This window comes from Phyllosticta citriasiana (genome assembly GCF_038021145.1).
Source record: "Phyllosticta citriasiana strain CBS 120426 chromosome Unknown IWZ02scaffold_1, whole genome shotgun sequence".
NCBI classification, from domain to species: domain Eukaryota; kingdom Fungi; phylum Ascomycota; class Dothideomycetes; order Botryosphaeriales; family Phyllostictaceae; genus Phyllosticta; species Phyllosticta citriasiana.
This window is the reverse complement of record NW_027117278.1, coordinates 2,727,769-2,743,157: the sequence shown is the minus strand read 5'-3', so window position 1 is coordinate 2,743,157 and position 15,389 is coordinate 2,727,769. Positions and strand designations below refer to the sequence as shown.

The following is a 15,389-nucleotide window of genomic DNA, read 5'->3' as shown; positions in this document are numbered from 1 at the left end:
AACAGAGCGAGAGTTTGTAGGTGTCCAGTTGTAAGTACAAGTGTGCGGTGTGTGTGTGTGTGCTTTGTCTTTTTTCATCATCGTGACTTCCAAAATCATTGGCACTTGTGCTAATTAAGATAATTTCAAAAAAAGAGAAACGAGAAAAAAAGAAGACTCCAAGCAATTCGCCATCCTCTCTTTCACTCCACCTCCCCCTCCCCCTCGCGCGCGAACCCCCAACCCGAACCGAAACCCCGACTGGAACCCGGCTATAACACCCTGCATATTTCGTCGTCGATGTTGTTGCTTACGCAGCGGCAGCAGCAGCAGCAGCAGCTGGATGGGGAAGGAAAGGTGGTGTCGTGTGATGAACGAAGTGATTGAAATACGAGTGAGAGAGAGTAATGGAGGGATATGACATTTTTTCTTTCTCGCTCGCAGAACCGGGGGGAATCGTCAGGCTCTTAGCAGCAGCAGTAGCAAAAACACTCGCTTAGTTGTGGCCCGCCTTGCGGAGCGAGTTGCTCAACCACTCCAGACCCTCGTACAGACCGTCACCGGAGGTAGCGCAGGTGGATTGGATGTACTGTGAACCATTAGCGACTGGTGCCCGGTAAGCGCCGTCAGCGCGCGATCGCGGGCAAGACTTACCCAGGCGCGTTGCCTAAGGCTGTGGAGGCCGAGCTTGTCGGTGATCTCGGCGGCGTTCATCGCGTTCTGCAAAAGATTGTCAGCCGGGCTCGATGGTTGCGACGAGGCTGGGCGGGCGTACGGGAAGATCCTGCTTGTTGGCAAAGACCAGGAGGAGAGCGTCCCTCAGCTCGTCCTCGTTGAGCATGCGCTGGAGCTCCTCGCGAGCCTCCACTATACGGTCACGGTCGTTGCTGTCGACGACGAAGATGATGCCCTGGGTGTTCTGGAAGTAATGCCTCCACAGGGGGCGGATCTTGTCCTGTCCACCGACATCCCACACGGTGAACTGAATGTTCTTGTACTCGACAGTCTCGACGTTGAAGCCTGGCGGGGGGATTAGCGAGGTCAACAAAGAGGGCGGCGGCGGCGCTCACCAATGGTGGGGATGGTGGTGACGATTTCACCGAGCTTGAGCTTGTAGAGAATGGTCGTCTTTCCTGCGGCGTCGAGACCGACCATCAGGATTCTCATCTCCTTCTTTCCCCATAGCTTATCAAACAGCTTCGAGAATGTGAGACCCATGGTTGCGGGTGCGGTGTCGTGTGTGCCGTAAGGGGGGTTCGGGGTGTGGACAAGCGGTGTATGAGGAACCTAGAGCCTGAGCGAAAGCAACGAGCGTCAACAATGCGACCAGCAGCGGAGGTGAAGCAGCGAGGCGGGTTTTGATGAAAATCAAATGCGATGGCCAAGCAACGACGGCGGCGAGCAGTGGGCGTAAGCTGTCGGCGGGTCTGGAGAGCCAAAGCGAGAGAGAGCACAGGCAGGGAGAGAGGGCGAGAGCGAGCACCTCGAGCGAGCGGAGCGGGCAGGTGACAGCGTGGGCCTGGGACGAGTCGCGAGGAGGAACGAGGGCAAACTTACCTCGATAGCAGGCAGAGAAGGGTTGATTGAGGAGGGTGTGGGGGGTGTGCAGGTGGTAATCGGACGGTGATGGTCGTGGTTGAAATGTCCACGGTGTTTCCTGTCGCTGGGCACGCGCACGGGCCCTGGACTATCCGAATCGGGCGGGAGCGACGAAATCCTCCACAACCTGCAAAAGGGACTGGGACCAAAGGAGCCGACCACCGTGATGATGCGCTCGGTGGGTCGTCCAAGGGGAGCCTTTCGCAAAACTGCGCGCCTGTCGGCCTCGTCGCTCTCGAATCAGCGCATCTCGCCCCAGACACCGTACCCTCTTCTCTCCTCCTTCTCCTGCTCCTCCTCCTCCTCCTCCTCCTCCCAAGACTCAGCCTCGCTGTGCCTCCCATACCGTCATCATATCCGCTCTGCTTGCCAATACTGGTCAAGTGCGCAACGGCATCCATCCATCTGCAATCGCCATTTGCATCATCTTAGGTGAGAGACCTGTCAAAAATGTCTGCCTGTCTGCATATTTCCGGTACCACACATGTGTCCTCTCGAATTACCCGTCTCTCCTATGGAACACCTCCAAAAACTGCAGCCTATCACTGCCGACTCCTACGCTTGTTAAATCCTTCCCGAAAACGACGCCACTCTCATTGTCATCGTCACGACCTGACCCTGCCCAGCCACCTGTCTGCCCTGTCGCACCGATCACCCACTTTGATTGCCCCAAAAGGCCTGGCCGGTCCTTGCCCCGTAGCTCTGCCATCTACTCCAATCATGTCCCTGTGGGAAATATGCCGCTGCCGACTGGCCCAAACAAGACATGTCTGGATACTGGCCGACAGAAGAGTCGGCACTGCCGTAGTCACTCCCTGACATGGTTGCTTCTGAGTTCATGGGCGACGTTGACAAGAATTGATTCCCTTGATTCGACATCATGGTAGGCTGCATGTTCGAGATGCCGTAAGAAAAGGCAGACAATCGCTGGGGCTCGAATGATGTGGCCTGCGGACTCCAGTAAATCGGAGCGATTGGTGGCGCCGGGGCACTGTGGCCTTGACCAAACGACTGCAAGTTCTGCTGCTAAGTCTTTGTCAGTTGTGACGAGCCAAGTCAGCCAGTGTACAAGCCTACATTGGAGTTTGTGCATCCGGGTATGGCCATGTTGCGAAATTTTAAATTCAGCTTCCTGACACGATCCAAGGCGTATGATGTTGTGTTGACTTCTAGTGCTTGCATCGCCCTGACCAAAGCTTGGTCTTCATAATCTTTGTTTTGCTTGAGGAACTGGAGCACTTTTGCAGCCAGTCGGAGACAGTAGGACGTGAAGGCAGGAAACTACTTCCGTGTTAGTCGGTCTGGCTTGCTTGCGTTTGGGGATAGATCATCTACCCGGGATATGTTCGTCTTTTCCAACCCGTCGAACATCTTTGAGATTTCATGCGCTGCGTGCGCGCATTGATCTTTGCAGATTTTCTCGAGCGACCGGTCTCTTAAATGTTTCACTCTCTCAAGGGCCACGCGGTGAAGCATGATCCTGGCTGAGTGGAGACTGACGCCCACGAACACATGGCTCGGATTGGAACTCTTTCCAGCTGACTTGAATTCTTCAGCAAGGCTTGACATTGCATCTTCAAGAGTCGAATCGAGCTCCTTGTAGCGCTTCAGAAAAGCGTCGGCAAATTCGTTGTCGCGCTTGCCTTTCTCATTGTGGGATGTGATACGTCCCAAAAGGCAAGCCATCACACAAGCTGCGGCAAAGGGCGCAGGACTCGGAACCCCTCTGAAAGTCAAAGCGTGGTCAAGCGTCATCGTTACAGCTTCCCGACCCACTTCAAAGTCTTCGTCGGACATGGGCAGGCGAACAGTTATCTAGATATTTCCATCAGTCACAATTCCAAACCCGTCAGGGACTGCCTTACGTCTTCGTCTTTGAACAGCCGGGGAGTTCCCTCTTCGATGCTGTTGTATACGTCGAGGTCGAAGCAGACCCAAAAGGTTCTGCGCCTCTCCTCAGCATCGGCAGCGTCGTTGGGAGCAGCTGCGATAGTATCTTCAAAGATTCCAGGACCAGGCTCTTTGTAGAGGCGCATCAAGTTGCAAAGGTCTAGGGCATTGCGGGTACTTGAGTAAGCCTGTGTGGATATGCCGGAACGGTACTCGTATGTGGCGATGAGCACCGAAGCTTGGACATGCGACAGCGTATGAATTGACTGAGGATTAAACACTTCGTCATCTTTGTCTCTCTGGAAACACTTTTTTGCTGAATTGTAATAGCTCCTGCTCTTCTGCACATAGCTGGCGTCTGTAGTAGCAGCAAGGGCAGCCATGATGTATCGGAGGCATTGTGGAGGTTTTTCCCAGACATAAGGACTTTCCGACGAGTTTTTGAATCGCGCGGCGCGGATCATGGGAAGCTGCGGATGGATGTTTTCGAAATATATTGCAATTCTAAGGGCCCCTGAGTCAGCATCATTGAAATTACCAAGGGCGCTTGAAAGCTACGAAAGAAATTGAAAGACTACGGACAGCTTGTCAATGATCTCCTCACCCGGAGTCTCTTGAGATGGCACATCGCCGTCTGTGTCAGAACCAGCACGATGAATGAATGCAAACAATGCTTTTCGGACAAAAGTTTCCTGTCTCGCGAGACGATCTCTCAATAATGCCTTTTCATCTTCAAGGCTTTGATTGCGCTGACTGAGATTATCTGCGCCGCTGTCACTCGCCGGCGACGCCGACTTCTTGGACGAAGGCTTGTAAGTGCAACGGGTAGAAGGGAAGCACTTGTTGCAAGGGTGGCCCCCATCACAAGCTGACTTCTTCTTCCGACATTGGTCGCAAGCTCTTTCAGTGCGTTTTCTGGGAGGAGGAGTTGAGCGCTGTCGTTGCCAGGGCATTTCCCGCGACAAGTCGTTGAAATCGACTTCAGGCCGCGTCATTGGCGGCAGCAAGGATCGTCTGCGGCGGAAGCTGACGCGCAGAAAGACGGAAAGATGAAGAAGGCGTCGGATGCAGTGTCAGCCAAAGCTGGAAAATGACAGGCCAGAAGACCTGGTGTCGCAATGGTCGTATATATATGCTGCAGACATGGCCGCTTTGGTACTGACAGCGTCAGTGCGCAACGAGACTAATGAGCTGATTGACAGCAGGTTACGAGGGCGCGGTCGTAAGTACCGTGGGTGTTGCTGACAGAGCTTGGGCAAGAAATTGTGCGTCTTGGTCGTGTCGAGATACACATCGGCGTCGTCATGGTACGTCAGACGTCTAGATTGAGGCGCGCGCACGGTTCGCGAAATGGCAGCAATGGACCAATGTCGTGGCCGCATTGCCCTTGATCCCTCTAACATTTCGATCCGATTGGTCGCGTTTGCAGCATTCACTTGCCCATGGCTTTGTCTGCTGTTTGCTGCATGGCCTTTTTGTTTTTTCGGTGCTACGTTCCCAGGGCTGAGCAAAACGAATACGCGACACTTCATCTACATGACGCGCGGTTGGAAGAGGTCCGGCAAACTCCCAAGTCTGCTTCACATGCCATGACATCTCTCTGCCAACAGCACAGTGCGAATGTTTTCTTATCTAGGCGATGGAGAGGAAGCCTTCCAGCACGCGGCAGAAAAGATACACGAGAAATACAAATGCTCCTCGCCATCCCACTACTGTGGACCTGACAACCCAACGACTGCTCCCAAACCACACTCACCACCCGCACTAACCAAGTCCAGCAACCCTAGCGCCAACCAGCAAAAGCACCCATCCATCCTCTTGCCCAAATCAGCTAGTTGCATCGTGTCTGGCAGCTGTCTGTCAGGGTCCGCCAACTCAACCACGCACACTACCTTACCCACCTAATCACAAGCCGCAATCAACCATGTGCCCGCTACCTAAGCCGCGCGCCAACAAAGCGGCGACACCTTCGCACACGGCCAACTGATCAGACGGGCGACGCGAGACGACATCGTCGTCACATGCCTCAGTGCAGACCGCACTCATGTGCCGCGCCGCTGCTTTCTGGCCCGGTACATTAAAAAGACCTGGCCCGCACGTCCCAGGAATTGTGGAGGCAGACAGAGTGCGAAGCCTGGCAGTGGCTGCTGGGTCCGAGTTTCTCGCCCGATTCCGCACTGCTGGAGGCCCGGAGTAATTACCCACGACTTGGGAGGGAGGGGGGTAAATGTGGAGGCGTTGTTGGGGTTGCGTCTGCATTTACTCGTCGGCTGTCTGCGAGAGCGCGCGCAGCCAGCCGACGCACCACACACGCCCTCCGCCATCCATCATCATCAAGCGTAAATCATGGTAGACACTTGCATGATTTGACGCCGACGCGCCGACGTAGTAACAGTCTTGCAGGCAGCCACCCCTGGCGAGCGGCAACCCACCTGACCACAACGACGGCAAGGAAAAATCGCATTCGCATTCGATCATCTCCGACTGTCGAGACTCACATCAGCGTCTGGCCACGACTTGGGATGCAATGATGACACTGCAAACCATTCTGCAAGGCCGCGACAAGTATTCAGCCCACTCCACCCATCCATCCATCCATCCATATGGCAGTCGTCAAGTCGTACTGTAAGTACTGTACTCATTCACATTCGCATTCGCGATTGGCCAAGAGCCCAGCATACGTATCATACATGTAGACATGCTATAGATGAGAGCTGCTTCTACCACACCCCTGGGTCCCTTATCATATGTCGAAACGTTTCTCGAAGCTTCTTCCGTCACATGGCGCTCTGAGTAAGTAGGTCAGTACCTACATAGATAGTCGCAGCCTGAATACTTGGAGGAAATAGCCATATTTGATTGCGCTCCTGTGTAATTGTGACAAGTGCCTCGCCCGCTAGCTCCTCTTTCTTGACCAAGACAGAGAGAGAGAGAGAGAGATGCGCCGCCGGGAGCCAAGCAATGTGGGTGGGGGTCTGAGACACAGTCTTGTCTTTATTGCGACGACCGACGACGCCGGTACACGCGTTTACTTGTACACATACATACGTATATCAAGCTTAAAATTACGTACACGCAGAAAAAGCAACTTACAGGCCATAGACGTACTGTACCTACACAGAATTATTTATGTCGAGTGACAACTCGACTCGACTCGGTCGTGAATATTATTGTGGTGGGGGAAGGGGGTTGAAGGTGTGTGTACTGTACAGAAAACAAATGGTGAGGTTGAAGTGGACGGTATAGCGGCACGCATGACAGCGAGGGGTATATCGATGAGAGCAGCAGAGCGACGGCGATGAAGACGAAGATGACAACGACGATAACGATGGCAGTGTGGACAAATTGAACGCAGCCGACAGCGCAAAGCGACAGACAGACAGAAAGATAGACAGATAGACAGACAGATGGAGAGAAATGGAAAGGAGAAGGGTGGAAAGATGAAGCGAAGGGCGCCGTGATGCCCAACGGACCACTCAGCCAACCAGTCAAACAATCGACCGGTGGTGTCCTATCCCAAACCAAAACCATTCTGGATCGTACCGTACCGTACCATGCCATGCCATGCCATATCGTCCATCACATCGTACACGTCGCCTTTTCATCTTCCTCGTACATCTCATCATCATCTTCCTCTTCCCCTTCAGGTCTTCATCATCTACATCCTCATCCTCCACTCATCTCCACCACCTCCCTCCCTCACAACCCTAAAAGCCCCTCATCATCATCAATCTCCAACTCCCCCAACCCGGACAACCTCACCTCCAACCGCGGACTCGACTCCCTCGGCGGCGCCATCGGCGGCGGAAGCGGGGGCACAGGCAGCGCCGTCAACGGCGTCTCCCTTCCATTCCCACTCCTACTCCCATTTGCACTCCCACCACGTTCAGCAGGCACATTCGCACTCGCACCTCCCAGCGTTGGCGTCGGCGTGCGCGTCCCGGTGCCTCCTTTGCGCTCGCGGGCCGTATTCTGTAACCCTCTATCCTTCTCGTCCTTGGCCTTTTCTTTCGACGACGTCGCGCATTTCAACGACGACTTGCTGCTCGTCAGGAGACTGCTGAGGCCGCCGCGCTTGCTCTTCTCACGCGCTAGAGGCGGCGGTGGCGGCGGCGGGAGCGGGAGCGCCGTTGTCGGCGTGACGGGGCTGCTGTTGGCGTGCGCTGGACTGTTGCGCCCGCCGCCGCCGACGCTGATGCTGCCGAATGACGCCTGCCGATGCAGTCCTTCGACCCATTCGACTTTCTTGGGAACGACGCCGGTGTTGTTGCTGCTGTTGGCGGCGGGCGACGGCGTGTGCGCGGAGGAGCCGGCGCGAGGGCGCTGGGTTGAGGGGATGGCCATGGGGCTGTCTCTGCCTTGCTGTTGCTGCTGTTGGCGCTGATGGCGTTCCACTTCCTGCTGCTGCTGCTGACTCTCCCATTTGAGCTCGCGCTCGCGCTCCCTCTTCCTCTCTCTGTCTTTCTCCGTTGCCCCCCGGACGAGCGACCTCCCCGTGCTCGGCGTGCGCCCGGACAAGCTTGAAGTGCCCGCGGTGACGGGCGTCAAGCGGCCGGTGTGGAGAGACGTCGACGACGTCGAAACACTGCCAGTACGGGACGGCGCCGTGACGGACCGGCCGGCTCTGCCACCGTCGTCGCCAACTTCGTAACCTCCCCGGCGCGGCGTGTTAGCTGGCGTCCCTGCTCCCCCGCCAGCGAGGGGCGTCACGCTGCCCGAAGCTTCCTCCGCATTATCGCCGTCCGTCCCGTTCTCTCCTTCTCTCAGTCCTGCGCGGCTGGGCAGTGGCGAGCACGCTTTCGACGATGGCAGCGTCGGCGTTGGCGTGTAGCCCGAGCGCCCTTTGGGAGAGAGCTGGTTCGTCAACGTAAAAGCTGGCGTGCCCGAACGACTGGGCGGCGCCGCCGATGCTGCTAGGTCGTCAATGGTAGGCGTTGGCGGCTTGGGCGAGTAGCCTGCAGGCGGAGAATGGTACGACGGGGCTGGAACGGGCGAGTTCGTCGTTATTGCCGTACCCATGGTGATGGCCTGGATCGTCAGTGACCGTGAACGCCGCACGCCACTGGCATTGTGCGAGTCGTGGTATTGCTGCCCGCCGTGATGGTGGTCGAAAATAGCACGCGCAGCAGAGGACGAGTTGTGGGTTGAGGCGGGGCCGTTTTTGGTGTTTTTAGAAGCTCCACCGTGGCTGGTGTTGATGTAGAGTGGGGTCGCCCTGGAGGCCCGAAAACCAGGGGGAGGAGACGGCGGCTGTGAGTAGTTGCCAGGGGTAGATTGATCGAGTTTGGTGTCGCCATGGCGCAGAGCCGAAAGTGTTTCGATGGGATTGGGTGCGGCGCGCTGTGGAGGGTACCGCGAGGGAACGGGAGAGGGAGCCTTTCTGCCTGACACAGGGCCTGTTGTTGCGTGAGTGGCGCCTATAGACGAGTCGGATCGCGTAGGGTAGATGGAGTGATTCCGACGGTCGCGGTACGAGGAACTTTGCTGATATCCTGCCGGGTAGGACGAATATTGAGCTTCGTTCTCGTCAGGCTCTACCATGAGCACCATCTGAACGAATTTGTCAGTCACGTTGATTCGAGACCATTTCGGCTACTTACCCAAACCCCAATGTTACCATCAGTGCCATGCAGTGGTGTACAATGTATCCATCTTGGCTTGCTCTTCGAGTAGTGAGGCGGCGGTTGGCCATGAATGTCCACCTGCGGCCTCCCTGCGCGGTCAAGACTTGGTGTCTTGCGATGACCCGAGTTGGTGAGCCAGTTTATTTTTGCCTTGATGCGCGCGCCCTCAGCTAGTGCCGTTCGAATGTATTCCCGAACGGTATGTGGCCCACCAATGCGGTCGAGTAGGCGGGATTGCAAAAGTCCTGGGATTCGAAGTGCGGGGGAAGTAAAGGTGATGCGGAGAGATGGATAGGGGCGGACGAGCATAAACATTTCGTAGGCATTGGGAAATCTTCCGCTTGGATTGAGCCTGTTGGCCGCCCTGACCCGTGCAGAGCCGGCTTCAGCAGAATCCTCTACGCTGACATTGCGACGAAGTTGGGCACTTGAGGCGAGCTGGCGGTTTCCTCGTGCCGGCGTCTCTGACCGCGAGTCGGATCCAGGCCGTCCTTTTGACCTAATTGTTTCCATCTCTTCCATGCTCAACAGCTCTCCTAAACGACCCAAAGCCTCGAGTGCATCCTTTTCCTGCTGCTGCGCTGATGCCTCTCGCTGGTGCATCCGTTGATCTTCATCGAGGAGCGTCTGGAAAGACTCGAGCCCTTGACAGCCTTCGACGAGGTTGGTGACATCGATCTGACATCCAATGAAATAGCGGACGTTTCCCCTGTTGTCGTGTAGGGGTGCGATCAGGCAAAGATTCAGAAAAGGGGAGCCATCGCGACGACTGTGAATTCATGGTCAGCCCGGCTGGTTATTTATGAATTTTTGAACGCGCTAATTTTAGTTGGACCGTTTAGAAATAAATCAACGCCGAAAAAGAAAGACTTTGAGGCGCTGTGTAGCATATCTGACGTTAAAGCGGTAGTCAAAAGGTAATCGGTACAATGTAGTAGCGCCGGCTACATCCGAGGGCTGGGAGATGCCGTGCTTTGAATGCGAAACAAAACATCGAATGATCGCAATTACTTACTAATTCAGTAGAAGCTCGCTGTTCTCCTGGCCATTTCGAATGGCAGCGGTAAAGCGGGCAATCGTTGCACGCGAAGACTTCGGACCTTGAAGAAATCGGCAGTTCCTACCCAGGGCAAAATCTCTGCCGTAGAGGGTCGTCGTGTGAAAACCTGAGCCGTATCAGTTCCGTCGACGCTGAACCTTATGCCGGGGCGCAACTAACCTTCTGAAGCATAAACAATCGGGTTGCCTGGCCGTGACGGGTCTGCCAGGCAATAGGCCTCAGCCAGTCCGGTCACCAAGTTGCGTGTTCCTCCGTTGCATCCAGAGATTTCATTGACGAGGAGCTCCGAAACCACATTGGTCAGCCGAAAGGTTATGTATGCCGGGAGCGCCTCGTTAACCAGCTGCTCTGCTACGCGCCGTGAGCCAGACCCAAACTTGTTGCTCAGGGTTGCCGCCACCAAAGTGGCAGATGATCTCTTTCCGGGAGCAATAATTTGCCTTGCGATGGCGTTTGCGTAGTCGACGGCAGCCGCTGCCTTGAGCGTTTCCAGATACCTGATGAGCGTCGGTGCGTGATTGGGCCGGTATTCGTTGAGAAATGCTATAAACTGGGAGAAGAATAGCTGGTGGTGTATGATGAGGTTGAGGTGGTCGGTCGAGAACAGTCGAACTGAGAGGACTTCGGCGTTGGTAAGGGTTACATTTGGAGGCGGCGGCATAAGATCGAAGCCGTTTGAAGTCCTGGAGGAAGCACTCGATGAAGCATCTGGGTCGTTGTCGTCCGTGTCGAAGATGGATGGGGGATCTGCAGACGGGTCGCTTGAAGACATGGCGATTCGGCGGGGAGGGCTGAGGGTGAGGTCTTCGACGGAATGGATATATGTCGAAGATTGCGGTACATGCTCAACAGAGGGAAATACAGACATGGAAGCAATACCCCTCCTACTGCGGGTGGGTAGGTAACGACCTTGGAGAGGGCTCAGCCCATTTCCAAGATCCATGGTCACAGTAATATCAGCGAGGACGGCAGAATAGCACATGGCAAGGGTGGAGGGTCAACGGTTTCCGAAGCCATTGTACAAAGGGTTCGGCACTGGCAATTAACCGAAAAATTAATATAGATCCCGATGGAAGAGGACGGTGGAGCTGGAGCCATGCCGCGGCAACTCAAAGGCAAGGAGGCAAGAGGTCAGTCAGTCCAATACCGATATCTCGAAAGGCTAAAAATTTCCACGGGCAAAAGCGAGCAAGGCGAAATGGTGACAAGGAAGTCCCCGCGGTTCTGGGCTCATGAGAAGCCATCCAGAAATGTACCATTCGCGGCGATACACCAGGGTATCTCACGCAGCAGTTGGATCACTCGATGGCGAGTAGTCCGGCCAGCGGGATGACCGAGCCGATTTTGGGCGTGCCGGCGGGCCTACAGAGGGATCGGGAGCGTCTTCGTGGACTTGGCCTCTTCCTATAAGATCCCAGCTCATTCTGTGCAGACAAACCTGGGTTTGCCACGAGCCTTGGAACGCGAGCAGAAGTCGGATGTTTAGGTAAGGTGTTGGCACCGCGACTGTAAATGAACCCAAAGCTACTCGGGACAACGGCTGGCGCTTCCGACCGTTTGTTGTCCTAGATCCCGCCGCCGAGTTCCGATCAATTGTTTGATTGGGCAGCCGGGCCACAATTGCTGGGTTTCCCGGTCTTGCTGGTGGTATTTTCCCAGCAACAGCTTTGGTAAACACCGTGGGCGTCGTCGTACCTGACCCGCCTGGGATACGAATTATGAGGGTTTGCCTTGGCTTCGGGCCCAGGCTGACGCATATCGAGATTTAGGACCCCTAGATGCAGGTCGCCGTGGCGGTAGTGGTGGTGGTGGTGGTGGTGGTGAGAGTTGCGGCCGTGTTTGACCGCGCCACAACACAAAAGGCTGGTGTTTTCGACTTCTTGTAGTCGGTGCAGAGAAGGTGGTAATTTCGGGGCATCGGCACGTGGACGACGCGATCACCATAACCTTGGACTTTATAGCGGGGCTGAGGCGCAGTGATGGTCGTCAATCACTGGACACAAGGCAAGGGACCAAATGCGGAATGTGGTGTTGAGTCGCGTCGGGTCAGCAGCAATGCAACCACGGCACTGCACAGTGAAGTGGTTGCAGATGATTGACAGGGCGACAGCAGCCAAGCTCGCGAGACCTGGTCGCTGGAGAGAGAGAGAGAGAGAGAGAGAGAGAGACACACAGAGAGAGAGGACGTTCTCTGTTGATCCTCCTCCACGGCCCCTGACTATCGCCCACCCAATTGAGGTTAGCAGCTACGCCGCCATGGGCACCAGCAATTTCTCGACGCAATAATGTCGACGACCGGGGCCAAAGCGTCCATCTGCCTGCTACACCAACAACCTATATTCCTCAGACTGTCCGCCCTTGGTTCGCTCGCCATCGCGACGACTGAACGACAGCCGCTCCGTCCCCCGGCCGTCATGCCCTGAATCCTCGTTGCTAGGACATCCCGGTCGTCTCGCTGAACGGGTCACACCCACCCACTCTTGCTCTCGCAATAATGTTCTCCAGCGCAGACAGCAGCAGCAGCAGCAGCAATTTGGTGACTTGGGAAAACATGTCCCAGGAGCCCTCGTCGCCAACCCTCACCAACCCCGACCTGATCCTGCCCGACCTCAGCAACTCGCTCGACTCGACCCCATCTCCACAGCTGCACCCCACTCGCCCGCCTTCCCCTCCCGCCCACTTGCTGCGCGAGCCCTTTCGCCTGGCGAATCCCTCGCCCGGCGTGAAACCCCTGCCGTCGCGTCCGCCCACCAGCTACACCCACAGCTCCCACGGCGCGTCCACTGACGACGGGGACACGACCCCACAACGACTGGTTCTCAGGGAACATGATATGAAATCTTCATCTTCGCTCCGGGCAATATCGCGCGCAAACGGCATGCAGGCTTGGCAGACGGGCCGCAATCACGAGGCCGACGACCGCGATAATCACTGGCCCGGTTTTGATGGGCCTCTGGTCGAGAGCGATACCGACGGCACCGACGACGCCTCGTCGAGGTTGGGAAATCTGCCCTACGTGGCAGGAAGCGATGAAGAGACGGACACGGACCTGTTCAACGACGGCCACGAGGAGCTCGATCTCGAGGCAATATCCTCGGCTGCTCTGAGCAAGAGGGCTGAGATGATTCTGGCAAACGCGAAGAAGCGACTAAACGTACGTCGCTAAATTAGCGCCAAAGATTTGGAAGCCCGCCGCCAACTGACACGTCTACAGCTCATGGAAGGCAATTTACGAGGCGCGCGACAATCCCTTTTACCCCCTCCGCGTCCCAAGTACAATTCCTACATTGCTCCTAAGAGACCCTCGAGTGTATCTCCCATCCCTAAAGGCCAGGGCCCCTTTTACATACCGCAAGCCCAACACGCCGCAAGATCGAGCGCTACAACCCCCGGTCACACGCGTCGTCACAGCGAAGTGTCGGACATGTCGCAAGAGAATACAACCACGCCGCAAAGGAGGGCGCAGAGGGCCGTGAGCGCTATGGGCAGTTTTAGGATGCAATGGCCACAAACCAATCCAAGACACTCCACGGTCACGCTGAGAGGCGCAAAAAGTCAAGAGACCATAAGACACACGTGGGTCTCGGGAGAGCAGCAAAGCTACCGGTCCATGTCGCGTGGCTCCACGCAACAAATATCCCCCACTCTCGAAACTCTCAAAGAGGATGAAGCCACGCAGCAGCATTCAACTCTTCATCGCTCCGCTTCGACAGCGAGCGAGTTGCGATCGCAGATGCAGACGTTGAACCGCCGCATTTCGACACTGAGAGAAAGGGCGCGAGAGGAGCATTTGAAGAGGCGAAGTCTTCAAAATCTGCACGACTCTGACGTGAATGGCTATCACTGGGACGCAGACGATGATTCGCATCAACGCTCGCGTTCGCAGGCCGCAAACCACTCCAAAAGCGCAACACATGCTCCGCGCGCGCACACAGCAATGGAGTTGAGGGGACGCCGGAATAGCAGTCAACAGTCTGACTATGACAGCCGATTCGAGGATGCAGACGAGGAATTCGACTATGACGAAGGATCGCCCCAGGCCGTGAGACCATATGGCAACCACCACAACCGAGAGGACCGCGAAATTTACGGCGACGACGAGTTCGAGGATGCTGACCAGGTCTTGTCTGAACGCCACGAAGACCGCGCCGACGCCTTTGATTATGAGAACTTTTTTCTCCACAGCGCCATGGGGACCTACAGAGCCGAACAACAGCGTAGCAACAGCGTAAGCTCCGCCTCTTCTGAAGATTCGGTCGAGACGACGCGACCTTCGTCTCGCCATGCGGCCGCAGCAGCAGCAGCAGCAGCCAGAGCCAACGCACGATCACCTCCAAAGCTTGGTAGGCTGGCTGTCCCGAATCACCAGCGCCAAAAGTCGGCCGATTCCATCTCTTCCATTACAACATTTCAGACTGCCACTGAAGGTCGCGACGAGGGTTCCGATGCTGACATTGAGCCGTCAGAAGATGACGATGAGCAAGGAGACGAAGCGATCGACCATCATCTCGCACGAAGCGCCGCTCACGCCGTGGCCATCGCCTCAAAAAGGAGCAACCAGTCGCTCAGTTCGTCGGCCTCTGGATCCGAGCACCTGCGCTCCGCCGCCTCGTCTTACAGCCCCCTTCACCTGAACTCTTCTGGAAGCTCCTTCAACGGCTCGAGTCCCTTGCTCCAGTCTCCCCCTTCCGAAGCCTATTTTAGCAGCGGCAGCGGCCAAGACTCGACGGCGCGCATCATGTCAACCTTTTTCGCGCAGTCGACATGTCGGGATAAGTTGACTCCTCTGGCGCAAAAGGACGAGGATTTACTCTATGCATTGACGACGAGCATCCAGCAGGTGTGCGCGCGGCTGCAGAACGCCCAGGAGGACGCGTATGAGATGAAGATTTGGAGGCGCCGGTTGGATGCCGCGAGGAAGATACTGGACGGTGTGCCCGAAGAGATTCAGATGTGATGAGTGGCCATGCTTCACCAACTCGCCGCCGCTTTTGTCACGGCTTTTCGACTCATTCAACTCGTCCGACTTTTCCAAAACCTGCGTTTTTCACTCCAAGGACCCGTACCTCAAGCTCGATCTTTGAACCCATCCCATCCCATCTCGACCTCTTTCTCCCCAAAAATGTGCATTTCGACTTATCTTCCGGCGAACCCCAAAAAAAAACTTGGACGTATACCCCCCTCTGATAACGGCTTTTACAGCTCTGAACCAATGCATAAATGCCTTTTCTTCTCTT

At 55.9% G+C, this 15,389-nt stretch overlaps 5 protein-coding genes across 5 annotated transcripts; 1 reads left to right on the top strand and 4 right to left on the bottom strand.

The window, feature by feature from the left end:
- Positions 1-287: 287 nt before the first annotated feature.
- IWZ02DRAFT_31129 (ADP-ribosylation factor family-domain-containing protein) lies at positions 288-1,364 on the bottom strand. The gene is made up of 4 exons (XM_066764069.1): positions 1,050-1,364; positions 755-999; positions 634-699; positions 288-568 (listed from the first exon to the last, which is right to left on the bottom strand). The coding sequence occupies exons 1-4, from the start codon at positions 1,195-1,197 to the stop codon at positions 476-478; spliced, it is 552 nt and encodes a 183-aa protein (XP_066627518.1). The 5' UTR covers positions 1,198-1,364; the 3' UTR covers positions 288-475.
- Positions 998-2,104, bottom strand: IWZ02DRAFT_31141 (uncharacterized protein). Its single transcript, XM_066764072.1, has 2 exons — positions 1,537-2,104; positions 998-1,273 (listed from the first exon to the last, which is right to left on the bottom strand). Exons 1-2 carry the CDS (start codon positions 1,977-1,979, stop codon positions 1,267-1,269), a joined length of 450 nt encoding a protein of 149 aa, XP_066627517.1. The 5' UTR covers positions 1,980-2,104; the 3' UTR covers positions 998-1,266.
- On the bottom strand, positions 2,105-4,557 carry IWZ02DRAFT_31133 (fungal-specific transcription factor domain-containing protein). Its single transcript, XM_066764070.1, has 5 exons — positions 4,051-4,557; positions 3,444-3,972; positions 2,914-3,393; positions 2,656-2,859; positions 2,105-2,604 (listed from the first exon to the last, which is right to left on the bottom strand). Exons 1-5 carry the CDS (start codon positions 4,461-4,463, stop codon positions 2,230-2,232), a joined length of 2,001 nt encoding a protein of 666 aa, XP_066627516.1. The 5' UTR covers positions 4,464-4,557; the 3' UTR covers positions 2,105-2,229.
- A 4,478-nt stretch (positions 4,558-9,035) lies between these two features.
- Positions 9,036-10,924, bottom strand: IWZ02DRAFT_369472 (PAS domain-containing protein; the record flags this gene model as incomplete). The annotated part of the gene is made up of 3 exons (XM_066764438.1): positions 9,036-9,861; positions 10,108-10,258; positions 10,312-10,924. The coding sequence occupies 3 exons, from the start codon at positions 10,922-10,924 to the stop codon at positions 9,036-9,038; spliced, it is 1,590 nt and encodes a 529-aa protein (XP_066627515.1).
- Positions 10,925-12,703: 1,779 nt separating this feature from the next.
- IWZ02DRAFT_486982 (uncharacterized protein) lies at positions 12,704-15,109 on the top strand (the record flags this gene model as incomplete). The annotated part of the gene is made up of 2 exons (XM_066769315.1): positions 12,704-13,306; positions 13,367-15,109. The coding sequence occupies 2 exons, from the start codon at positions 12,704-12,706 to the stop codon at positions 15,107-15,109; spliced, it is 2,346 nt and encodes a 781-aa protein (XP_066627514.1).
- Between the last annotated feature and the right edge of the window lie 280 nt (positions 15,110-15,389).

Excerpts from the sequence above, each read along its gene's own strand:
- IWZ02DRAFT_31141 (XM_066764072.1), bottom strand. The coding sequence starts at position 1,979 with ATGGATGCCGTTGCGCACTTGACCAGTATTGGCAAGCAGAGCGGATAT.
- IWZ02DRAFT_31129 (XM_066764069.1), bottom strand. The coding sequence starts at position 1,197 with ATGGGTCTCACATTCTCGAAGCTGTTTGATAAGCTATGGGGAAAGAAG. Across the intron at positions 1,000-1,049 it reads CACCACCATCCCCACCATTG|GCTTCAACGTCGAGACTGTC; the intron begins GTGAGCGCCGCC and ends TCCCCCCGCCAG. Across the intron at positions 569-633 it reads GCCTTAGGCAACGCGCCTGG|TACATCCAATCCACCTGCGC; the intron begins GTAAGTCTTGCC and ends AATGGTTCACAG.
- IWZ02DRAFT_31133 (XM_066764070.1), bottom strand. The coding sequence starts at position 4,463 with ATGACGCGGCCTGAAGTCGATTTCAACGACTTGTCGCGGGAAATGCCC. Across the intron at positions 3,394-3,443 it reads GGCTGTTCAAAGACGAAGAC|ATAACTGTTCGCCTGCCCAT; the intron begins GTAAGGCAGTCC and ends GGAAATATCTAG. Across the intron at positions 2,860-2,913 it reads AAAAGACGAACATATCCCGG|TTTCCTGCCTTCACGTCCTA; the intron begins GTAGATGATCTA and ends ACACGGAAGTAG.